The sequence below is a fragment of the Epinephelus moara genome, chromosome 8 (genome assembly GCF_006386435.1).
Source record: "Epinephelus moara isolate mb chromosome 8, YSFRI_EMoa_1.0, whole genome shotgun sequence".
Taxonomy (NCBI): Eukaryota; Metazoa; Chordata; class Actinopteri; order Perciformes; family Serranidae; genus Epinephelus; species Epinephelus moara.
In genome coordinates, this window is record NC_065513.1 from 1,442,973 (window position 1) to 1,468,952 (window position 25,980).

The 25,980-nt window shown below is 40.3% G+C and overlaps 1 protein-coding gene across 1 annotated transcript in view; it reads right to left on the reverse strand.

The window, feature by feature from the left end:
- cacna1ba (calcium channel, voltage-dependent, N type, alpha 1B subunit, a) overlaps nucleotides 1-25,980 on the reverse strand; it is a 783,270-nt gene that overhangs the window by 337,564 nt on the left and 419,726 nt on the right. The window contains exons 24-29 of the mRNA XM_050050840.1: nucleotides 21,390-21,510; nucleotides 19,730-19,859; nucleotides 18,400-18,459; nucleotides 17,715-17,821; nucleotides 8,296-8,307; nucleotides 3,194-3,217 (exon numbers count right to left, since the gene is read on the reverse strand). Coding sequence (XP_049906797.1) covers nucleotides 3,194-3,217; nucleotides 8,296-8,307; nucleotides 17,715-17,821; nucleotides 18,400-18,459; nucleotides 19,730-19,859; nucleotides 21,390-21,510 — 454 coding nt within the window. The remainder of the gene's footprint in view (nucleotides 1-3,193; nucleotides 3,218-8,295; nucleotides 8,308-17,714; nucleotides 17,822-18,399; nucleotides 18,460-19,729; nucleotides 19,860-21,389; nucleotides 21,511-25,980) is intronic.

Below are 25,980 nucleotides of genomic sequence, written 5' to 3' on the forward strand. Positions count from 1 at the left end.
TAAAGCTAATGTAGCTACCAAGGCTAGTAAAGTGCAAACAACAGCTAAGAGATTAGCGAGAAAGTCGTAGAAAGGAGGAGAGCTATAAGTGCTTAAACAGAACCAGTGTGGGTTAAGACTTGAAGTAGACGTTAAAGCAACTGTAGTGAGAAAACAGGCTAGCAGAATTCACCAGAGCAGTACAGAGACGCTGTCACAGAAACACCGGAAATGACACAACTCGCTTACCGCAATACGTCAGCACGTCAGTACATACAACATATTTGTTGGTTTAACACTATATTACCTATAGACCCACTAGCCCTGGTGAAAGCACTCCCAATCAAACTTCAGTACATTACATTATGCCTGAGGAAAAGAAAATTCAGAAAATTCCGTTGAGAAAAAGATGGAGAAGATAGGCACCTGCTGAACTAGCATCCTGCGTGTGCAGACGTTGGATCATAAACTGGACAACCTCCATGTGGCATCAGTTTCCAATGGGATACCAGGAACTGTAATATTCTTTGTTTCACCAAAACTTGGCTAAATCCTGGACAGCTAGATTTTTAGTTGGACTAGCCTTTTGGAGCATTGGGAGTTTTTCCAGTGGGCTGCTTGACAAATGGGCCAATGCAATGCACAATATATGTATGATGAAAATTACCAAGTGCTGTGTGGCTGACTTGCCCAAGGCTGGTAGGGCAGGAGAAATGGACTAAGTCAAAACGTCCAGGGTTGTTTTTCATTCCCAGTCCATCCGTGATGCCATTCAACCAAGTGACTCTTTTATATATGCCAATCTCACAGAGCAGAGTAGAGAAGGAAAGGAGGCATGTGTTTTATGGTGAATAAAAAGGATAGAGGTGCCAGTAGGAATGTGAGGTACTGTTCTGTTCCTGCTCGCCCTGTGCCATGTGGGAAGTGAACACACTGGGTACTGCTATAGACCATTCAGAGGTGGCAGCAGAGTGGAATTGCTTCCTGTGTTCAGAAGAAGCCACCATAAGGCCATCTCTGTGAAGTCAAGATATGTAAACAAACTACGACAAATGCCCTCAGTGATGTGTGAGATGGAGCCAAGTGTGGAGCACATTCCAGGACACCACTGTTAACATCTCTGAAGACATCAATGAATTTAGTGAGTCTGATGGATTAAATCTGTAAAACAACAGAAGCAACTGCACCCAAACCTACAGTTAAATCTAACACACAACTGGAAACATGGACAATTATAAGGCAGCAGCAACTAAATTACAAGCACAAGATGAAGGAGCTATCAAGATCATTTTCCTTGAGTTGTACCTTGTATGATTTCATGTGAAACTGATTGACTGATTGATTGCACAGACACTATTATGCAGGAATTCACCCAGACCAGAGCAAATTAAGGCAAAGACACAACAGCGCAAAGTGAAAATGTTTCAACACGATCATAATGTAAGAAACACATCTGCCACTCTGTACTGTCCCATCATTTGATGCCTGTCAATTGAACTTCGTTCCACACACAACAGATGCATTCAATTCAGCGTACAGTAGCCAGAGTGTGCCCATCCAGGGAGTCCATGGTCCTTATCCTATGCAAAAATGTTTCCTAAACTTTAGCCAAAGCTAGTATTAGGGATCAGCAGTTTGAGTAAGACAAAACTAGTCATTCCCATTGCAATAGATGTGACTAGTGTGTGGGTTTGATTAATGGTACTGTGTCTAAGCAATAAAGTAGATGTGACTCAGCTGTGTCTCAGCAAGGAAAAACAAAGAGCCAGTTTTGTACTAAAAAGACTGTAACTTTATAAGATGCAATCTTGATTTGTCTAACAGAACATAGAAGCCTGAAGAAGTGTCAGCTGAGCTTAAGAATGTATTTTCGTATTGTAGTTTTTCTTCCTTCTCTTACATTGGAGTTACACAGGAAGGGATCAGATTGGATCAAGAGTGACAAATAACTCTCTCAAAATACATATGACATATGAGTACTGTAATTATTAAGATAAACAAGTCTACACCTATTGATCAATGTATTTTTTTCTTACTGCATCCTAAAAAATAAAACAGTTGTTTTATTTCTACTCTAAACACTTGTTTTTACTGCTCCCTACAGGGAATGACCAAAGTGGCCAAAACACCAAACTAATCTTTATGTTCTTGAAATGGAGATGATAAATTACTTAACTTGAACATTCTAAGTTTAAGTTTAAGTTAAGGTTAAGTTTATTTACTTTATTAATCCCCCTGAGGGGAAATTCAATTCAATTTCTCAATTTGAGAAAATCATCTATTGGTACTCTCCTTTCACCAATAACAGCGCTCATGCACATTTTTCCTGTCTTAAACGGCAGGACGTAGCGCAACTCTTTCCGCTGCCTTTTTATGGTTATTACACACGGCAGCTGGTTACTCTTACTCCTCATTACATACTCAACGCTGTATGTACCAGACTTTTCTTCGTCAACAATTATGAACACAAAATAAACCTTTACTACAACCTGTTGTGAGTAATTCCTTCTTCCTTGTAAGAGCCTCGTACTCACTACCTGTCCCTGATGCTGAGAAACTGTGTGTGTACTGTGAGGGTTGGAAGGCTTTCCATTCCATTGACTGGTACTTTAATGCTCATCAGGAAGAGAGGAGGGGGACACAGGGTAAACTGGCCCAAGTTTGCTGGTGGTGGCTGCTATGAGAGAAAATGCTGTTTGAAGAGACTGACCACCAAATGACAGGTTTCATTCCAAAATGCAATAAGGAATGCGTTTATACTTTTATATTTTATATCTATTTAACTTTTTGATTATTATTTGTTTCTACTAAAAGTTTTCTAGTATCAAAATAACTATTGGGGTCATTTAAAGAACTCTTATTTTATTTCATTTTTAAGTTAAGACCTAGAAAATAGAAAATAAAAGTAGAAAGTACGAAGGTTTATTTTCCCCCAAAGGGTAATACAGCATTTTGGACTGGAACTGCTAAAACCATTAATGGTTTTGATAGGCGGAGGCAGGTTTCAATTGAAAGCTGTCAGACAAAGGTTACTGTAGTGTTACAAAGGCATTAGATTCACTCAATTTGGGGTTTCATTGTTTTATACAAGAAGCTGATCTAAGAATAAGAAGAATAGTAGTTAGAGAGGGTTGGATTCGGGGGAAAGGGTTAGGGTAAGGTATGGGTATGGGTATAGGGTAGGGGGTCAGGGTGGCATAGGGAGGTTCCCCACCTGGTCACACCTTGTTGCGATCTACTTGGGGGAAAACAGTGGTAAAACAAGGTACAGCACATTTATGGATGCTTTACACACACAAACAAAATAAAGCACAGGTTTGCATCAAATGACAACACCATAGGTTCTATCAGTGAAAACAGATGTAAGATTCTTTATAGTTTGGTTGGTAGCAGACAACTGGGTGGGTAAATCCCAGTAAGGAATAGGCTCCACAATGCATTTAACATAATTCAACAGCTAAGAATGTGCCTGTTATTTTTTGAGTTAGCCTGTAACAAATTCTCTAACTGTAGTAGGACACAAATCAAAGCTGTTGGTGACTATGACAGATTTTCGAAATAATAATACTGATAATTATGATAAAACAAATACAAATATTACCCCAGCCCTGAAAACCAGGTTATCACTAGCATCTGAAGCTATATAGAAAAAAAGCAATATAGCAGTTTGCAGCATTGAATGTGAAATGCACCAAATAACTACAGACTCGAGCGTAACAATTGAATGGTTTAAGTCAGTGAGATGACAGTTTTACAAATATAGCTTTGATGAGGATGCTATGATTGGTTGTCCTTGCCACAGGCAGTTGACCAAATGGATTGCAGGCAAATGAGTTTCAGACACATGCATGGAGAGTGAATGACAGCTGTCTCTTAAACAGGAGTTTATATATGTCATAACAGCTTTTGCAAATAATGTGATTGAGTATAATTTAACCTGCTGAAGTATAAGATATGTAGGGCTTAAAGCATATGCATAAAATCAAAGTACGGAGATCCAACGTGTTCAATAAAAAATAAAGAAATTAGACATTTTAAAAGAGATATCGACATTACTAAATACAGAATAAAAATGTCATATCAAAGTCAGGAGAAGAGACAGGAACACACTGATCAATTTACAGCCTTGAATAGTGCTTTGTTTTTTGTTAAACCAGGAAGCATGGGACAATAATGTTTGCAGCTTCTTTTTCAGTGTATGTTAGAGAAAATCACTGCTAGAACTGGGGGGCTCATAAAAGGACATTTTCTTTTGAATAATGCAGCAGAGGAGAGCAGCAATGTGTAATATAACCACAAAATTGAAAACATCCAATCTGTTTTTTTATTTATTTATTTTTTAAATGCAACTCATTGAAGTTTTATGAAATAATATTTCATCCGACTTCCTCTCACAACCAGACAGATTTCTACGGGCCAATTTCAATAAATACCCTGATTTTGAAATGGCCCTCCTCCCAAATCTGATTTTATTTGACAACACAACTTTTCACAACATGACATAGCATATGCCATCCGAAACGGACAAGGCAGAGCCAGTTATGTGATTTGCTGTGGCTTCAGTTTTGAATGAGCCAACAGCCAATCACAGTTACAGGTTCTGCCCTTTTTGTCATGACTGACAGACAGAGACTTTGTAATGAAAAGTGGTATTATGACATGAAGTAGTAATTAGGGAAAATGGTGTAAAAACTTTTAGAATTCACTGTTTTTTAACCCTCATCCTATGGACTGGGGTCCCCGCAGACCCCAGAGGTATACTTTTTGTCATATCTTAAAGGTGCTTTATTCAATCATTCCAATTTTGGGTTGGGGCACTCTGTCAGTAGAAGTTTTCAGAACATGGCCAACATCGCTGGATCAACCTGAGACAGCTGGGACATGCCCTAGTCATTGCCACACATGAAGAGGAGAGCTGATGCAGCCACACTCCAAGCCCCAATACAAGCAGCAATGGCCATCATGGGAGCACAGCATGAGCCAAATTGTGTGCTGTAACTGCCTGTTGTGTGCCGTGTTCATGAGTTCTATGGCAACAGCATTCATTTATGTTACTGTTCGAACTGAAAATTTGAAATTTGAATTACAGTTATTCAACATTTATTGTTCACTGAGACCAAGGTCTTTTGTACTTTTGCTTTTGGTTTGAAAGACAAAATTAAAAATGTTGACTGTGGGTTTACTTTAGTTATTTTACACTGGGGTCAAAATGACCCCGGTTGGTTTCACCATATAAATATAACACAAACAATGTTTTCTTGAAATTCCTGAAAACTATGTGTTACCAGAATAAAAGGAGGGTAAATAAGCTCTTAAGTACTTAGGTGTTTTGCACTTGGGATAAAAGCTGCAATTTTTATTAAAGAAAATATATATTTTCGTTTCACAAAATATGGAAATTAATTGTAACATTTCTAAAATAATAATAATGATGATAATATGTTTTTTTCTTTCAGATGGCCATAATTACACAAGTACTGTAATAATGTTTTGACAACAAATAAGTTAACATTTTGATATAATGGTTGTTCCCTACAGTAGTTTATTATTGGGGTCCCTGGGGACCCCAGTCGGTAGTTACTGTATGTAAAATATGTTGGTAGGATGAGGGTTAAGGCTTACCCCCTTAGTTATTGTGAACTGCTGTTACAGCTAAAATTATCGTTCCTGCATAGCAATGCAGTTTACAGTGATAATAGTTGCAGATTTAACACCCAGATTTCTTAGTAACAATGGTTATTGATTTTAGAAAGTGGTAGACAATAGTGGGCTTCTCATTTCCAGCCAATGACTGTCAGTTTTCCAGCTGAAAGGACAACTGTTGCAGTTGATTTTATCAGCTGTATGTAGCTAGCTAATTAGGGTAAAGTTAGCTCCGAAGGTCGGTTGAAACAATATTTCTGGTTGAATTTTTCATGCTCCATGCTGACTAATTTTAAAATCAGGATGTTGTTAAAGGGTCTTACACATGCAGCATGATTTTATGCTGAGGCCCAGGGTTAAAGCTACATGTACCCGGCAAAACATCAGCACACTTACCCGGTGATGATCCATCTTTAAGACAAATTTAGACATGCTTGTATGTATATTATAATAGCGTGTTTTCACTGTGAAGGGACAGTTGACATATTTTTCCTCTTACCTGTAGTTCTATTTATTACTCTAGATTGTTTTGGTGTCAGTTTCAGAGTGTTGGAGATATTGGCCTAAGAGATGTTTACTTTCTCTTCAATATAATGGAACTAGATGGTACTTGGCTTGTAATGCTTAAAGGGCCAAGAACATACATTTAGAAACTCAACAGAAGGAACTGTGCATTGACGAAAGGTTTAAGCATGTGAAGGGAAGATGTAAACATTTTATGGCGTCCTTCTGGTGGTGCTTGCTGAGCTAGCAGAAAAGATGCACACTTCCTTCTGTGTGAAGAAAGAAAACAGTTCCAATATGAAACTATGAAACTGCTCACAACGAGGTCTGTGGATTATCTTGAGTAAAAAGGTCATGATTTCTGAAAAGACACATTGCTGTTGAGTTTTTCAAATGTTACTTTGGTGCTTTGCGCACCACAAGCCACCTAGTGCCATCTAGTTCCATTATACTGGAGAGAAGGCAGACTTCTCTACAGCCAACACTCACACCAAAACAGTCTAGATTGATAAATAGCACTACAGGTAAAAGGGAAAATGTGTATTTTAGACTTTGTTGTTTACCGTCCCATTAACATTTTAAGTGATGGTAACCAATGTATTTGGCAAGGTAATGCTATGTTGGACAACGTTCATGGGGTTGCTGGAGTGCAAACTTCCCCAAATCCAATGAAGAGTTAGACATAGTTGCTGACATTACCCTAAACTCTGATTAAGTAGTATACAGGACTGGCTTCCACACAGTGGGAACAGATTACACAGTGGATGTGCCTGTTGTTAATTGGGCTTTTTAAAAATGTAACCAGAAACCTCACAAAGGTAGCTAGTCAATGATATGCTCACTATTGACCATGGAATTAGCACTAGTTTACTTCTATAGGTAGTAAGGTAGTTAGCAAAATTTCATAATATCTATTTAATATTGAACATTTGTCTCCATACTACACAGGTATCTCTCTCTGTGTGTGTGTGTGTGTGTGTGTGTGTGTGTGTGTGTGTGTGTGTGTGTGTGTGTGTAAATACAGGCAAGAAAAAATGCATACTAATAATGTGACAGTATGGTCATAGGGCATCATTAAAAACCTACTGCTAACATGAACAAGTCATACAGTTTATGATTAGCTGATGAATGCTAAAAACACAGAGACAATGAATATTCCCCAAGATGTGCCGTCCAGCAGAAGCTTGCTTTTTACATGAGCAAACCTCTGGTGAATTAATGATAGGGAATGTGAAACTGATGGTATCATTCCAGTCCAAGCAGAACTGTGGCAAAGGGCTAATGAAAACACCTCTCATCAGAGGCTAGGGGGAGATAAAGATGATGAGCATGCAGGTGACATGCCCCTCTATAGCAGAGGAGAGCATGAAGGAAGGACCTTTGGCCAAGCACATGAGGGTCAATTACAGGAAGATCTTAGATGGATGACAGGATGGGAGTGTGTCCCAGACACAACAGTGCACACTGCAAAAACACCCATCATCACAAGCAATTTCACTTCATATACTGAATGTCTTATGGGCTTTTAAAGCAAAAATACACCTTAACAGCTGATGCTGATGCATCTTGTAACTCTGAGCTTTACTTGCTGTTTGGCTCCATCTACAATCACCATTTTTCAATAATCATAATCATCATAATCATGATGGTGAAAGAAGTCAAGTAAAGGTGAGGTGATTTTCCACTCACAGTAGCCCATGGATGAGCCTTTTGTGTTGTTTTGAGAAAAACATGGCATTGTTCCATTCAGGGAATCACTCAAGGACAAGTATATTTTTGTCTCAGTTCTGAATGATGTTTTGCATGCATACTAATAACATTTAGAGAACAGAAGGGTAAATTGTTTGTGTACATTTTTCTTTGCTTGTAATGTCTCTATAAAATGTAACTCAATAGAATGTGTGTGTAAGAGTGTATTAAATGCCCAATCACCCTCTCTGAATCAAGGTGCGAATATAATTCCATATAGCAGAAAAGGCGAGTTCAGGTAGAGTGGTTATACCAACCAAGTTAACTCATAAGCCTGGATGCATTTCTTTGAATAAGACTGAATATGTGGGGAAATTACTTGTTTTGGCAATGAAGGTGTGTGAGAATGTTTTCTCTCACATACATACACACACACAATGACACTGACAGGCAAGACGAGAGAGGTAGAGGAGTCATTACCCCATGAAGCTCCTTCAAAACGGTCCCAGCACAGAAATAGGGAGAGGATCATGTCAATAAACACATTGCATAATTAACTGCTAGATTTAGCAGTAAAGCAAAACTGGTCTGTTCAGTTAATAACTTACAGTACAGTATGATCTTATCACATTCATACACATTTGAAACAACATGACATGACACTGTGAAATCCAAGAACAAAAATAACAAAGAAAAAAGTATAATTAGAAATATTGAAAATGGTTAAATAACTGTTAAAGATAAAGGTATTACTGAATTACAATTGTAATGCAGCAATTGAACTTTCACATTAAAGACTGTCACTAAGGCTGTGCAATAAATCGTCTGGTGATCGCGATTACGATTTTGAGGTCAAATGATTTCAAAATTAATGAAATCGAGGGTAAGCGATTTTTGGTCAGGGACACCTGGAGATGTTATTTTCTCTTCTACGGAAGCCGCGCATGCGCAATACCGCCCCTTCCCTCCTCTATTCACTCAACAAGCCATTCAAGTAGGTGAACCACGAATAATGTGCACGCCCACGTGTCTGTGTGTGTGTGTGTGTGTGTGTGTGTGTGTGTGTGTGTGTGTGTGTGTGTGCGCGCATCGGGGCCCAACTCCGCCATACCCGATACAGAAAGCAGAGGAGAACTGTAAACGTGCTACCATTGTACAGACAGAAATGACACGCCGTCGTGTAAACAATATACCGTATTTTTCCAAATAGTAGCCCGGGCGTTTATTTCACAAAATCGATTTTGACCCCAGGCGTTTAAAAGAACCAGGCGGCTATTTGCTCAAGGCTTTTTTTTTTTTTCACCGACCTGCACCAGGCCGTTATTTGGTTACAGTTCCTGTCCAGTATGTTTTTAGTGCAAAAATACTGTATAATGTAGGGGTGAGTTCGTGTACAAAAATCTCTAAACGTTTAGAGTGGGTCATTTTTTTCGTGTACACGGGTTTCATCGCTGGGTGGTGCTATTGCATTATACCAGTAAAGCCCCAGTTATCCGAATACCAACCGAACGGGCCATTTAACCAACAGTTACAGGCCGCCACACCGAAATATCGCCATTCCGACGGTCCGCCATCCCGAATTCTGGTCCCTGAGTCCTGACAGTAAGCTATGGCGAGCCTGTAAGCCATCCAAGCTGGGATAAGTCCATGGGTCTGATGAGAGGCATGGCATTTACTAATGCCTGTGCCACACTGTCTATCTGTGTGTGACGTCTACCTCACTTAGGGTTGCAACAGTATGAGATTTTCATGGTACAATAACTGTCTCAGAAAATATCATGGTTTCATGGTATCACAGTATTACAGAATTTATATTATTATCAGTCAGAATGACTCTTAAAGGAATGAAAACAGGAGGATTACTGATGGTTGAACAAATATTTTATTATAATAATTGAAACTTGAAACCATTTTATTAATGGAAATTGCAAATAGTAGTTAAAGTCCCCCCACTGAAAATAAAATCCATCCATCCAGCTGATCCAGATCCAGATGAGCAAATGTACAGCGTATGATAACCATCAACTTTTATATCAAGGTATACCTTGTAACCGGTATATTGCTGCAACCCAATCCTAACCTCACTGAGCTGCAGCAGCTAGCATGCGTGTGGCGTCCACATAGACAGTGTTGCTGTATATCTTTTTACATTGACTTTGTCTTTGATAATAGTTACCAATATATTAAAAGAAAGCACACACATAAAAACACACAAAAGGATTCTGTCAATTTAAAAAACGCTACAGGGCTTTTAATGCGAAACAAGAAGTGTTGAGTTATAGACATTAAAGCTGTGGTGAAAAGTGTAATTTTGCTGTTATGATGTCAATATGACTATTAACAGAACACTTTCACTGTCTGTTTTTTGCTGTGAACCTTGGACGTCATGTGGAAAAAACACAGGCGAGACTAAATCTCTAGATGTCCCACAGCTGAGCTGCTGCTGAGCCCCACCTGAGCAACGCTGCTCACGTGGCCAGTGTGGCTGCTTTAACCTGTTAAAATTAGTACCAAAATAAAAAGCAAGGGGTTTCATGATGCAATCGCGCCACTCATGTGGGCAGTGTGGCCCAGGCATAACTACTGGATCGACTGAGGTTCAGTTTTTAATAGAAATATTTTCACATGTTCACAGACCTTGAATTTTGAGACATAATTGTGTGAATGTTGCTTCAGCCTTCATGCTATTGTGATCCAAAACTTTATTCTTATTTCAGCACTCTTTCGTATGTTTTTCAGTTGACCACTCCGTCTGCTAAAGAAACCATTCAAATATCAAAATGTTCAGGTCTTTTAAGACGTTTCTGCCATTTCTTTTCTTGTTTCTATCATTTATACTTTTTAAAACATTAGGTAATTTTCAGCTTTTTTAACAGCAAATCCTCTTAAACCTGCTCCACTTTGAAAAGCTCATGCCTCTGCATACTTTCAGCTGCACACTTTATACAAACCTCAAATGGGTTACAAGACTTTGAATTAAACTATGAGTTCATAACGGAGGGAATTTTCAGAGCTAGAGTGAATGGCATCACACCTAGAGTGCCTAGGAGCTGTAAAATCTTGTCAAAATTTTCTCTAAAGCGTTTTTACACAGAGATCGCGCTATAGGGCTGCTTCAAAGTCAGTTCATTATGTTGCCTTTGTTTTTTTATTGAGAACCAAACAACGCCAGCAATGCCAGAGTGTGATTTAAGACAGCATGTCAGGCGTAACGAGTGTGACATGTAATACAACAGTGTTGGCATATAACACACACGTTGGCACACGTGCAACAAATCTCCTGGCGGTGGGTCGCACACATAATACGTCGTCAAAATGTTACATCCGTCCTGTCCATGGTCCCGTCTTGCTGGCTGAGGTGAGACAACTCTGTCCCCCCATTCTGCAATTGTACCATTTATAAAGAACTGCGAGGCGGAATAATGGTGTGAAATTCCCACCTTGAACAAGCAGTGTCAATGGGGCTTTAAACTTGCACTATCAACACAATTTTCACTATTCATACACAATTTGAACATCAAAGAACAGATGTTTTTGTTTTATTTCAGATGATGTGCAAAGTCAAGCCATAGGACTTACAATTTTGATTTTCTCCCTCAAAGCAACAAGAGATCCCTTATACCAAGTGAAAAAACAATTGTAGAGACTTTTTAAACTGATATCTCACTCAGTTTTAACTCTATCTACAGATTAGACATGTTTATATCTTCACAAAAGTCTGGGGATGCTCAAAGTTAAGATATTTTAGCAATACAACCCATAGTTTTTGACTTTAAATGTATTTTTGAAGGAATACCTTACTGTATCATTATCAGTCCCACTGAGCAATGACTCGGCTTTGTACTGCACTGAATGCAGGCACACAACAGATTTTGACTGGCTGATGAGACCTCCATGACTTTCTGCCTGTTTATGACTGGTGCATCTGACTGTCTGTCTGCCTGCCTGTCTCTCTATTAGTCTCTCTCTGCTTCTCTATCCATCTTTCTGTCTCTGTGTCTTTGTCTGAAAAGACTGGATTTTCAAAGTAAAAGCCCCCAGATAGTAACAGGAGTTTACCAGGGGGCCTTGGACAATGCTGGATTTCAAAAAAGTACCCAGGTGAAAGCATTAGTTATCATAAGGCCCAGATAAAGTTGAATTTTCAAAAAATAAAAGCCCCAACATGGAAAAATGACCAAATTCAAAGCTTTTTCAAATAGGTATAGCGAATTGGAAAAAAAAAATCTTCAAATCTTACTACTTTCTTCATTTTGACCACTTTGAAAGTCCACAGCTCTCCATATTTTTATCTACAGATGTCACTTAAGCGTTTATAGGGTCACAAATTGATTACACTTCTCCCTCATATTTTTCAACCAACTGCTACTTCTGTATGCTTTCAGTTACAGAAACCATTCAGATGTTTTGTGCTTTTTAAAGTACAAAGCACCTTCCACCTTTGACAGTATAAAGTTTAGCTTCAAGCTTTTCTAGCAATGTATTTCAGCTCTTAGCTTCCTTAGGTGATGCAGTTCCACTTCAAACTCTGCCAGTTTTACAGTTCAGTTTCCTTTACTGGTAAATTACCCTCCAGTTTATGGTATAAACAAAATGTTCCTTTTCTTCTCACATTTTGCAGACTATGGTAGAAGCTGCAGATGGGTTTCTGCCTCCACAGTCCACATTACACCTCATTTTTAACTACATTGTATTTTACATATTACACCTGACACACCTGATTAGAGCACCAGTCAGCACCAAATCTAATAATCAGGATTAACTAAATCAAGCACAAAAAGTAAGGAAATTTGTGTTTGGTAGATTATATCTTTGTGGTAGCAATGCTTCTTGGCAATAAATCTTACACCATTTGAAAGCCTGTTTATTTCCCTTTTAAATGGTGCCACATTTGTAAGGAACATGCATTTGTATTCGACTATGGATTCATCACCCTCCTTACATTATTATGTGCACATGTTAATAAATATTCTTTTACTATAAAAACGTGTCCTGATTGAATTGCTGTTGACTCTTGTTTGGTGTTGTTTGGTGAATTGGATGATTGAAGTCTGAAGAAACAAGACATAATGGCAATTTAACAATTTATTCATTTAACAAACAGGAGCCTCAGTAGCGTGGAAGAACCATACACAGCCACAACAGCCTGGCACCTCCTCCTAATGCTGGTCACCAGCCTGGTCACACACTGCTGTTGGATGGCATCCCATTCTTCAACCAGCATTTGTCCCAAGTCAGCCAACGTGGTTGTGTTGGTCACTTTGGCACGAACAACACGCCCAAGCTGATCCCACAAGTGTTCAATGGGGCTGAGGTCAGGACTGCTGGCAGGCCATTCCATCCTCTCCACTCCCAAATTCTGGAGGTAGTCTCTGATAAACCCCGCTCTGTGTCATCTTGGAGGACAGAGTTCGGTCCCAGACTGTGGAGATATGGGATTGCCACTGGTTGCAGAATTTCATCTCGATATCTCTCTGCATTGAGACTGCCTCCAGTGATGAAAAGCTTCGTTTTTCCAGTGAGAGAGATGCCGCCCCACACCATCACACTGCTTCCACCAAAAGATGTTTCTCTATCGGTGCAGCAATCAGCAAAGCGTTCTCCATGTGTTCTACACACTTTGACACTACGATCCAACTGCCGTAGGCAGAATCTGGATTCATCGCTGAACATAATGTTCAGCCACATGTTCGGGTTCCGGTGCACATGTTGCCAACACTAGCGCAAATGGGCCTGGTGGTGAAGGGCAGTCATGGCAGGCCTGTTGGCAGCCCTATGAGACAGGAGATTGGCTGTGTGCAATCTATTCCTGACTGTCTGGGTTCCTAAGTGCTGACAGGATGAGGAAACGGCCTTCTTGGGGTGCCGTCTTCTTGGGAGGCCCACTTCGCGGCCTTTCTCTGACATCCCCCGTTACATGGAACTTGGCCTTCAGTTTGCAGAAAATAATAATAATACATTTTATTTATAGAGCGCTTTTCAAAACTCAAAGACACTTTACAGGCAGACAAAAAAAGTGCAGGGAAATACACCCAAAAGTGCAAAACAGCAGACGAAAGAGGAAAAATATTACAGACAGGAGTGCATTAGTTATAGACAAAGTTATAGACAAATAAGAGTGCTGACATTACAAAGTTAGGTGAGTACAAGGGAAGAACAAGAAAAAAGTAGGCTGGATCAAATTTGCAAGTTAAATGCAAAACGGAACAGGTATGTTTTGAGTTCGGTTTTGAAGGAGGTGAGGTCTGTGCAGCCGCGGATGTGTTGTGGGAGGGAGTTCCAGAGGGTGGGGGCAGCAACAGAAAAAGCTCTGTCCCCCCAGATGCGGCGCTTGGTCCTAGGTACGGTGAGGAGGTTGGCATCAGAGGGGCAGAGGGTGCTGTCGATAGAGAGATGGAAGTCTTTGGCTGTCAGGGTGAGGGAATTTGGACCAATTATGAGTAAGTCTGATTTGTCGTAGTTGAGTTTCAGGAGATTTGTTTGCATCCAGTGTCTGATATCAGAGGGACACTTTGAGAGGGTGGAGTGGGTCTGAGAGGTGATGGATTTGGTGGAGATGTAGAGCTGGATGTCGTCAGCGTAACAGTGGAAACGGAGGCTCTGACAATGGATGATCTTACCGAGGGGGAGGAGGTAGAGGATGAAGAGGAGAGGACCAAGCACCGAACCCTGGGGGACACCTTGGGACAGGGGGGCAGTTGAGGAGGAGCAGTTGTTGATGAAGATGAATTGCTTCCTTTCAGTAAGATATGATTGGAGCTAGGTGAGGGCATGATCTCTGATGTTGAGGAGACATTGTGGGCGGGAGAGTAAGATGGAGTGGTTAATGGTATCAAAGGCAGCGGTGAGGTCCAGGAGGATGAGGATAGAGAGTTGGCTGGAGTCTGAGGAGAGGAGAAGGTCATTTGTTACTTTGAGGAGGGCAGTTTCAGTGCTGTGGTGGGTACGGAATCCGGATTGAAATTGTTTGTAGAGGTCATTATTGGTGAGATGGGCTTTGATTTGTGAGGCAACAACATGTTCCAGGAATTTAGACATGAATGGGAGGTTGGAAATGGGCCGGAAGTTATTGATGCTGTCAGGGTTGAGTCCAGGTTTCTTGACGATGGGGGTTACAGCAGCCAGTTTCAGTGATGGGGGAACAGTGGAAAAGTTGAGGGAGGAGTTGATAATCCCTGAAATAATTGGGGAAATGGTGGGGAAGCAGTGTTTAACAAAGGAGGATGGGATGGGATCTAGGATGCAGGTGGAGGATTTCATGGTTGAAATGATTTTGGACAAATTAGCTGGGGAGAAGGATGAAAATCTAGAGAATGGTGAGGTGATGAGCAGGGGGGAGGGAGGAGGAATGGGTGATGGGGCGGAGGATAGGGAACTGTAGATGGTGTCAATTTTGGATTGGAAGAAAGAGAGGAAAGAACTGCATTTGTCAGTGGTGAATGAGTTTGAAATGTTGTCGCTGGGATTGAGGAGTTTGTTGATGGTGGAAAAAAGAGCCTTTTGGTTATTGGAGCCAGTGTGGATGAGGTTTGAAAAGTAGGCAGGGCGGGCAGTGTTGAGGGCGGTTTTGTACAGTTGAAGGTGGTCAGTGTATGCTTGGAGATGAACTGTGAGTCTGTTTTTTTGTCTTTCAGTCTTTCAAGCTGGCGCGATTTCAGCTGTTGGAGTTCAGGGGTGAACCAAGGGGCTGAGTGTCTAAATGAAATGGTATGGTTTTGATGCAGGCTAATTGATCAAGGCAGGAGGAGAGAGTGTTGTTATAGTGGTTGACAAGGTCATTGATGTCATCAGATAGTGGGGGAGGGGATGTAGACAGAGTGGCGGAGAGAGATGCTGAGATGTCTTGTGGTGAGATGGATTTGAGGTTTCTAAAGGATATTGTACGTTTTTCTTTGGAAAGGCGGGTGGGGAGGTGGATGTCCATGATGATAGCCAGGTGGTCAGAGATGTGGAAGTTGATGCTGGAGAGTTGTTGGATGGTGAGACTAGTGGAGCAGACTAAATCCAGGGTGTGGCCGCAGGAGTGGGTGGGGAAGTTGACATACTGAGTGAGGTTGAGGCAGTCAAGGAGGACCAGAAAATCAGAGGCTTGTTTACAGTTAGTGTTGTCAATATGGAAGTTGAAGTCGCCAAGTAGTAAAACTAGTAGTAAAACTGACGGTGAGATGGCTGAGAGATGTGTGACAAAACCTGAAAAGTCGGAGAGAAAAGATGGATGTGGTTTGAGGGGGTGGTAGATTACAGCAATGACAGTGGGGGTGGGGCCAGGGAGTTTAAGAGCAATGTTCTCAAATGACTGTACAGAAGGAGTGGATATAGTGTTGATTTTGAGGGTCCTTTTGTGGATTGAGCCAACGCCGCCTCGTCCAGTGAGACGGGGTTAATCAACGTATGTGTATCCAGCGGGGGTGGCTTGGTTGAGTGTGAAATAGTCCAGATGGCTGTGCCAGGTTTTGGTGAGACAGAAGAAGTCCAGATTTATTGTCAGTTATGAAATCGTTTAAGATGAGTGCTTTACTTTTGAGTGAGCGAGTGTTTTGGAGAGCCAGCTTGAGAGGATGTTGTTGTGCGAGAGACTGTGAGGAGTCGGGGAGCAGGCAGAGGTTGCGATGGATTTTTTCTTCACTTCACTTTTGCATTTCTGTTTTGGGGCAGAGGGGGTCAGATAGTTGCATTTTATGTTAATGAGGTTGCTTTTGTTAGCAGAATTGAGGCAGTTATGGGGATCATGAGATCTAACAGAGTTAACAGGCTGAATGGTGTAGGAAGCAGCAGGAGAAGGAAGTGACAGGTGGGGCCGGTAGGGGGAGCTGTGGATAGTGGTGGTATTCTGAGTTGGGACCATAGAGGAAGAAGGGGGGCGCTGGATGGGGAGTGTAAACAGTCAGTCACGTGGTTGATTGTGAACAGCGTGCTGCAAGTTAGCTGCTAATTTGTGGCTTCCCAGTTTGTCCGGGTGGAAACCGTCGGGTTTAAAGAAGGATTTTCGGCCCCAGAACAGATTGAAATTGTCTATGAAGCTCACGGAGTTTGTTTTGGCAGATTGATGCCACATGTGGAGGGATATTATATGGCTGAATATTCCATATCCACAGCCGTGAGGAGAGAGTGGGCCACTTATGAAGACTGATTTAGCCGGCTAGCTAGTGCAGGGCATGAGCTAGTTGGGAAAACTTGGGATCGGTAGGTCCGATTGCAACAGTGGTCACGTAGAGAGATTGTGTAAAGGGTAAAGACAGTTTACCAAGAGTATGCCAGTTAAAAGTGGATAAAAAATGTTAAAGAAGGCAATTTTCCGGGAGCCGATCTGACAGAGGTTCGCTAGATGGTACTAGGGCTCACTCCAAATAATGCCGCAACTTGGTTTTGCGAAACACCAGCTTGAAGTTGCCCTATCGCACGGGCCCTATCCAGATCGGTCAAATGTGGCATGCCAATTTTTGGAGCAGACACCGACTGACCACTGTAGCAGGGCCCATGTTCACAGGTGCTGATAATCAGGTGCAAATCAGACACCTGATTGTCAGCACCTGGGGGTACCAGAAGCTCAAATTAAGAGTCAATAGCAACAGCAAAAAAAAAAAAAGAAAAAAAAAAAGAAGCTGTTTGGCATTGGCAGAGAAGATTTGGCAAATATTTCATGGGTGCAACCCACATACTCAGCTCTGCTGCTCATCCCACAAATGCATGTTCCTTTCAAATGTGGCACCATGTCAAAGGGAAATAAACAGGCTTTCCAATGGTATAAGATTTATTGCCAAGAAGCATTGTTACAACAAAGAAGTAATCTACCAAACACAAATTTCCTTACTTTTGTGCTTTGTTTATTTACAAATTGGAGATATCTTATTTCATGACAAAGAAGGACAAAAGGAACTAAAAGGAATTATTGAACTTACGAAAACGCAAAAGCCACCAGTGCCCCACTGACCACTATGAAGTCCAGAATGTTCCACAGGTCTCTGAAGTAGGATCCAGGATGGAGCAACAGGCCAAGGTCCACCATCTAAACCAAACATACCGTTGTTTTTGAATTTTATTCATTTTATTTTAGTTTATGCTGTTTTACTTTGTGTCATAGCCATTACATTTGATCTATTTCAAATAAATTTCATTTAGATATGGAACTATGTCATTAGGCTTGTAATGAGTGAGTCTATCATATAATATCTTTGGTGATTATTGATTATCCTAAATATTGTTCTGGTTAATTAATACATTAATCATTTCACGAATCATTTTGGAATTAAGTATATTAGTTGTGAGTTATTTTGAAGTACGGGTTTAATCGCTATTGTGTTACCAGGTGAAGGACATTACTTTTCCTGAAAACAAAGTGGATTATGAATAAAAAGGGACAGTAAGGCAATGTTATATCCTAAATACAACATAGTGTTCACAGTGTCATAGTGTTGCCTCAATGTCCTTCACTCATTTATCACTTCAGTATTTTCAGTAGGTAGAAAATATGTTGAGTCAGCAACTAAGTTGTGATTAAGTCAAATACATAGTCATTACAGTTTAACAAAGTAAGGAAGGTGCAGCAAAAGACTGTTTTAAATGTGTATTAATCTAAATCCTTACCTTAATCACCATTTCAAAAGTGAAAACACCAGTGAAGGCATAGTCTAGATATTTGAGCACCTGCAAAAGAGAGATAAATCAATGACAGACAACAAATCATGAAACATATTTTCCTCTGCAGTCATGGCAAAAAATCCTGTGTGTGTAATAACCATGTATATACTATCATTTCAATGCTTGTGTTCCTTGTTTAATGCACACCATGTTATTATACACAAGAGTCAGTTATTTAATGAGGAAAGTTATGGTATCTATGTCCTCATTATTTAAATGCTAATTAACTTCACTGACTAACAGGCCAAAGTTCACACTGACAAGAAAAGGATTCGGGATAAAACACTTTTCCAGACAATACTCCTTCTACCAAGAGAAAATAGGAAGTTGATCTTGAGGGGTGATTACAGATTTGTTCAAATGTACAATCTGGCTCATACAACTGGAGGCTCAGACTCTTACCATTCAAAATTCTGCATGGTACATATTATATTTCCTTAAAACTGCATGCATTCAGAAATGTCCTTTTTGTATTGGAGGTGTAAGAGACAAAAGGGGTCCTTTTTTGCATATGCTATGGTGTTGTTGTAATCGTAACCCCCTTTTGTGAAGAAAATATGATTTGTTATTTCTTAAAACCTGGAAATCAATTTCATACCTACTCTGCATCTCTGTCTACTTGGAAACTTTAATGTTGTTGAATGCCATTAAAAGAAACTGTCTTGCATTTATTGTTGCAAAAAATGTATTGCTGTCAGCTGGAAGGCCTTTCCCCCCAGTGTCTCAGTGAAAGGCAGAGATGTCAAATTACATTCGACTTGAATACTCTTGTATTACATTATGAAAGTAAAGCTGGACATACATGACTAAATATGCACACCTTTGGTAAACTTTATCAACTTTATCACTGACACGCTGTACACACTAAATCCTTAATATTTGGGGATAGACTTGCTTGTGGAGTGACCTTATAACATGTATTGCTTGTAGAGTGTCCCCCACAAATTATAAACATTTATTTACTTTTGTAATTTTTTAAATAATTAATTAACTAATTAATGTTTTTGTAACTGCACTCCTTGCATTGTTTTGTTTTCCTTGTTTGTCTTGCCCTGTCTGTCTGAGTGTATCCCACATTCATATAAGCATTCACATAGCACTGATTCTCAATCTGCGGGGGATCCAGAGGAGCTTGGGATTGTAAGTGTTGTACTGTCTAAAAAATCTAATTATTATATTACAAAAACACTTTTTGTTTTGTAGTGAATATGAAATATTTGTGTGCATGTGTTTACGTGCTAAGTGTTGTTTTTTCATTCACACTTGGGTTTCTCACATTGTTGCGAGGGGCGTTCGTCCAGACAGGATCCTCTGCTGCTAAGGCAATACTGCTCATAGCAATGACAACCAGGATGGACATCTCAAAGTATCGCAGAGTCACAATATAGTGACATAACCGCCTCACCCTGAGGAGAGAGAAGCAGGGACAGACAGACAGACAAAAGCAAGGAGGTAGAGGCAGAAAAACAGCAAGCAGAGGACACAGATGGAACAGAGATTAGGCTGTAGCAGCAGCTACTGTCTCTGAACTATTTCTTTGCTTACATACATAAACATAAACATACACATAGGTAGGGATGGGAATTGATAGGATTTTGCTGATACCAGTGCCAGTATCGATTCTGTTTGTAAGTCTGATTCTTTATCATTTCCCTTATTGATTCCTGATTAGTCTGCTGTGTGAGGGGAAAAAAGTAGGCCTACACAGTGTCAACGTAACTGTAACATCTCTGAGACTGAACACTAGTAGATAAAAGATCATTCATGAGATCATTTATGTACTGCATTTATTTTCAGTTAGGTTTTCATACTCAAATAAAAAATCTGCAAAGGAACTAATATTATTAAAGATTTTTTACCCTCGGTAAGAGATGTGCTGCTTGATTGGGAAGCAGTGGCACTCGTGTGTAAAGTGTCAGATACAGAGTATTCTTGTAATTTAACCCATGTTGCATAGAAAGATGTTTTAGCATATTGCTGCTGTTTCCACCCTTACTTTATTTTACAGACAGTACAAACAGTACTGTTGTCGTCTTTCTTTGTGAAATGAAGACACACTTTGGGTTGTTTCTTCCTCTCCAACATTACACTTCCAGCAGTGTGGATGGATGAATCTGATGTCATTGTTTTGCAATGCACAACTATCAGAAAAACATGTTGACATCAATAAAAGGAATCGATAAACTGGGAGGCATACAGTTCCAGTAGACTGAATAACTTGGAATTGCTTTACAACTGGAACCACTTTTCAATTCTGTTTTGGTTTTTTGTGAACAATGATCAAGGTTAGAAGGAAACAAAGCTGTTTAATCATCACATACAGTACATCATATCTTGTGTTAAGTCAAATGTTTAATCAAAAGCACTGTGTATCAAATTATATTTTTTTTTGTAAATTAAAACTTTTATAAAAAAATATAGTTTGGATGGGACTCAGATCTAATGGAAGTATAAAACTCATTAAGCGTCACTATAAAAAAAAAACAAAAAAACATTTAAAGCCAGGCCAGGAATATCTGTGTAAAGCTGAAAGATACTGTGAAAACTGAGCTGTGAGTGACTCTGGCAGGAAAACACACAGATAACCTGTTATGTTTGATATATAGGCTACATTAGATATGATATGAATTATGATATATAATGTGGACCCTATGCTTTCACATATTTTTCAGTTGTGTCTAAACAGAGCAAGAGAGACGGACACAGACAAACACACACACACACACACACACACACACACACAAGCAGACAGACAGGTCTAGGAGCGGGAACCTTCACACCCCCAGTTATTAATGGTATTGATATGATGATATGATAGCTTATATATTAATAAAAGAGCTAATAACATCCAACCACTACTTAGTCTACCTTCCACAGAATGTGGGAGGACTTGCATGGAAGTAAAAAAGTGGACAAAGGAGGTTAAGGTGACTCACGGATTGGTCTGTCCAAAGATGAACATGGAACTGTAAGGCAGGATGGGTTTGGGACCACTTTGACCAAGATCCCCAAGGCTCTTCTCATTCATTGGCATTGTCTCACAGTCTATGCTGTTCACTGGGGAGATAGATAGTTTGATTACAGCAATGTAGGCAAGGGTCGTGATACTCACATTCCACTATAAAGCAGCCTCTGTCTTCTCCAGCAGGTCATTAACATTGGTACCTTATTTAATTGTTGACATGGCAGAGTCATGTAATCTCATTTAATGTCTTTATAACACCATTGGAGAATAAATCAGACCTCCTCTTCCACCTCTGCAAAGCACAGTCAAATACAATGAAAGAATCCTTATCATTACCATTTAATCAAGATTTGTTGTTGGTCTCCTGCCACAAATCAATGTACATTTTATTGGTTGGAGGTATTGGATACAATCTCACAGAAAGTCTCAGTGCCTATTGAACCATTTGTAATAACTGTTTTATTTGGGGTTACCCTCACAACCTCATATAAGACCTTTTGGCTGGATGCTTGATTCGTCCTGTTCTTCCTGCTCACCTTTCATGGATTTGAGACATTTATTTTGTTATGATGTACAGTAAAGCTTGATTTATGGTCAGGCACTCTCAACATTATTGATAATGGTCGCTCAATAAGAATTAAACAGTTGCACTTAATTTTCAACTTCTGCTTCAGCAAAAGGTTTTTAAGTTGTCTCCATGGTAACCACCCTGCGTTTTTAGCAATCTAAGTCTATTTCTCACACTTTCAGTAAAGTGTAATCTGCACAGACAGCTGTTTAAATCACAAAAATATTTTACTGTATGTTTTTAACTTTTTGACCATTGATTGATTTACTTCCTGTCTGTCTGTGGGCATCAGATAATCTTCACTTGCTACGGAGGACTGGAAAATAAAATCGATGAATCAATAAATACAAGCACTGTTGATTTCTTCCTGTGACATGAAAACTATTTTAATTCAGTAAATGTCTACTGTCAGTCAGCCTGGTGAAGGCAGTCTGACCAGCTGCTGTCCTCTCAGATCCCCATGAGCTGCTGCTGACAGATGGTTGCAGGTTGGAGTCGGAGTGAATTAAAAACTAATATCTCCATGGCTCCATATATTTGGAAACAGTTTATAATAATAAAAAAAAATAAATAAATAAAAAAAAATATTTTTTTTTATGTGAAAGGTTATATTATAGGTTGTTTCATACATGTCAAAGCAGAGTGGCGCCGGCAATGGCGACATGCAGCAGCATTGTATGAGTGTGTGTGTCCTGTTTTTGTCTGATTAAACTGTTTTAGCGTCCCTCTAATTTATATTTTTAATGTGTCTACATGAGATGCTGAGGCAGAAATGGCTCACCTCGGTTTGAAGGTGTTTTTCCTCACCCTCACACTCCTGTGCCACTTTTTAAGAGGACTCTGAGTTTCCTGAGTCCCTCCAGTACAGGTTCTTTTGCTGACTTCGAGACTTGGACACAGGAGTTTTGGACAACGCGTCGGTGTCCCAACAGAAATTCTCTGATATGGTCCTTCAGAAGGGAGCAGAAGTTGGGAATCCAAACCAAGGGTGTTGAGGAAACGGGATAGACATGGAGGAGTGCACCAAAGACTGAGGAGTCAAGGCCACCAGAGGATCCCCCTTCTCTGTCATTCTTGCGAACTCACAGTCTCTTCGTAACAAGATTGACATTCTACAGGCAAATGTCAACTTTCTACGGGAATATCAAAGCACCTGTCTTATTGCTCTGAGGGAGACGTGTCTCAAGCAGCACGATCTACAGTCTGATATGGATATAAATGGCTTTGGCAAACCACTGCGACTTGACAGAGACCGACAGTGACGGGGAAATCACTGGGTGGTGGGCTCTGTTTATATGTCAATAAAAACTGGTGCAATACTCCTGTGGTCAGGGAATCACTGTGCACTCCCAACATTGAACTTTTATCTGTCTTATTACGCCCCTTTTATCTACCAAGACAGTTTCCACAGTTATTTGTTATTCTTTTGTATATCCATCCAAAGGCAACCACGACTCTTGTGGAAACTGTACACAGGCTACAGAGCATTGCACCAGACACGCCCAATTTCATCATGGGCAACTTCAATCACTGTAAGCCTGGGAAGTTGCTTAATAAATTTTATCAGTATGTGACTTGTCCTACCAGGAATACGAAATGTCTGGACCTCTGTTATGGCTCAATTAAGGGCGCTTACAAGTTTTTTAGCAGAGCTCCTCTAGGCATGTCTGACCATAATGTTTATTTGGCTCCCATCTACAAACCTGTCCTGAAGGAAACAAAACCTGAGCGTGATTAGTTCCAGTCTGGTCAACGGAATCTATCCAGCGCCTCCAGGACTGTTTCTTGTGCACGGACTGGGATTTGGGATCAGTTGCTCTGATCTGGATGAACTAACAGAGACAGTCACGGCATATATTAACTTCTGTGAGGACATAATTATCCCGAAGAAATTAATCCACATCTTTCCCAATGCTAAACCATGGGTGTCTAAATCTCTTAAAAACATCATTAACCTGAGGAACATCAGTTTTATTCAAGGTGATGTCACTCGTAGCAGAGAGTTGCAGAAGCAAGTTAAGAGAGAACTTAAAATTGCTAAAATCTCTTATAAGACCAAGGTGCAAACTCTGCTGAAGAGTGGAAATTCACACCCTGCATAGGAGGGTGTAAAATCTATTATGGGCATGAACAAAAAAAAAGTACTCTATTTCTTTTGCTGGAAAATCAGAATCCGAGCTGGCGAATGACCTGAATAACTTTTATAATCATTTTGTTTATGATTTTAGCACTGAACTGTCTGTGTTTAAAAATGCTCCCCACAAGAACTGAAGGTACACATTGACAGTGACTCTGTGTTTAAACTACTCAGGGGAGTAAAAGTCCTGGCCCTGATAATATTAGTGGCTGCCTTTTGAAGAACTGTGCAGCATCACTTTCTGAAATATTTTCTTTTATTTTTATGAAGTCCCCTCAGCTTCATAAAGTTCCTAGCATCTGGAAAAATTCTGTAATTGTGCCTGTGCCCAAGATTACATCCCCCAAGTCTCTCAATGACTTTCGGCCTGTTGCTCTTACTTCTCTTGTTATGAAGGCATTTGAAAAGATAGTTAAGGCTGAGCTCTTGGGAGGGACCCAGGGATTATTGGACCCACTCCAATTTGCTTACAGGCCTGGTAGAGGTGTCGAGGATGCTGTGGCCACCTTACTTCATTGAGTCTAGAGCCACTTTGATGGTGTTAAGAACTTTGCACAGTTGCTTTTTATGGATTTTTCCTCGACTTTTAACTGTATCCAACCTCATATTCTAGCTGACCGACTTACCAGCATGAACATTGACCAAGGCCTTATATGTTGGTTGACTGACTTTTTAACTGACACATCCCAGAAAGTGAGAGTTAATGGTGTTTTATCATAGGCTGACCAAACGTCCTCTTTTGCCCGGACATGTCCACTTTTAACGTCCCGTCCGGGGCATCCGGGTTTTTTTATAAACTGATGATAATGTCCGGTTTTCCGTGTGTTTCTGTGTGTGTGTTAGAGTGCGGCACGGGCCGCATATTTCTGTCCGAACCCGAACCGAGCCCGACATTATTTATAACCAAAGCACTGAGTTTGTGTCACACAGTTGTAACGGTTACAGGCTATTTAACAGGCCGGGCGTGCGCCGTGGGTGCTCAGCATAGAGGGAGACCTCCGTGTTTGAGACGGGAGCGGGAGGCGGGAGGTCCGACGCTTCCAGTGAGAGGAGAGGGAGAAATAAAACAAAATAAGATAAAATAGGAAAAACCTGTCTCCCTCTTTTATTTTATTTTCAGCGTTTAATCAAGGCGGAGGCGGGCAGCTGGAGGTCCGAGGCTTCCAGCGAGGGGAGAGGTAGAAACAAACAGCCAATGTGTGTCTGTGTGTGTTATGTTCAGGTGTTGTCACGTAAATAACAGTGCCCAAGCAATAAACAGGACAGACAATAGGATTTTATTTATTTTTACACTACATTTTCACTGAAAGCTGACCGAATCCGACCCAAGCCCGAATACAATTTATAGCTACATTTTTGACCAAACCCGCCCAACCCGTCGGGTACCGTCGGGGTCGGATTGCCACACTCTAGTGTGTGATATGTGTCCCCTATTGGGGCCTATCTGAATTTCTGTCTTTGAGAGATATTATTTTGTAATATAACTGAATTTTCTATCCATACATATACATTTTAAATATATTAAAATTATAAGGCATCTTTGAGTAAACTGCGAGTATCATTTAAGTAGGCTATGTCGTGTCCTCTTTTTTGGAAATCAAAATATGGTCACCCTATTTTATCAGATGTCCTTTTATCCTCCACCGGCTCACCACAGGGGTGTGTCCTCTCACCACTTTTATTTGTTTTACACACTAACGAGTGTCAATGTATTTATGAGGGCAGACATATTTTTAAGTTTGCGGATGACTCTGTCATAGTCTCTCTGCTCAGTGATAATGACTGTCAACATGGCCCTGTATTGGAGGATTTTAGTGCCTGGTGTAAATGCTCCTTCCTGAAAATCAATGTCTCAAA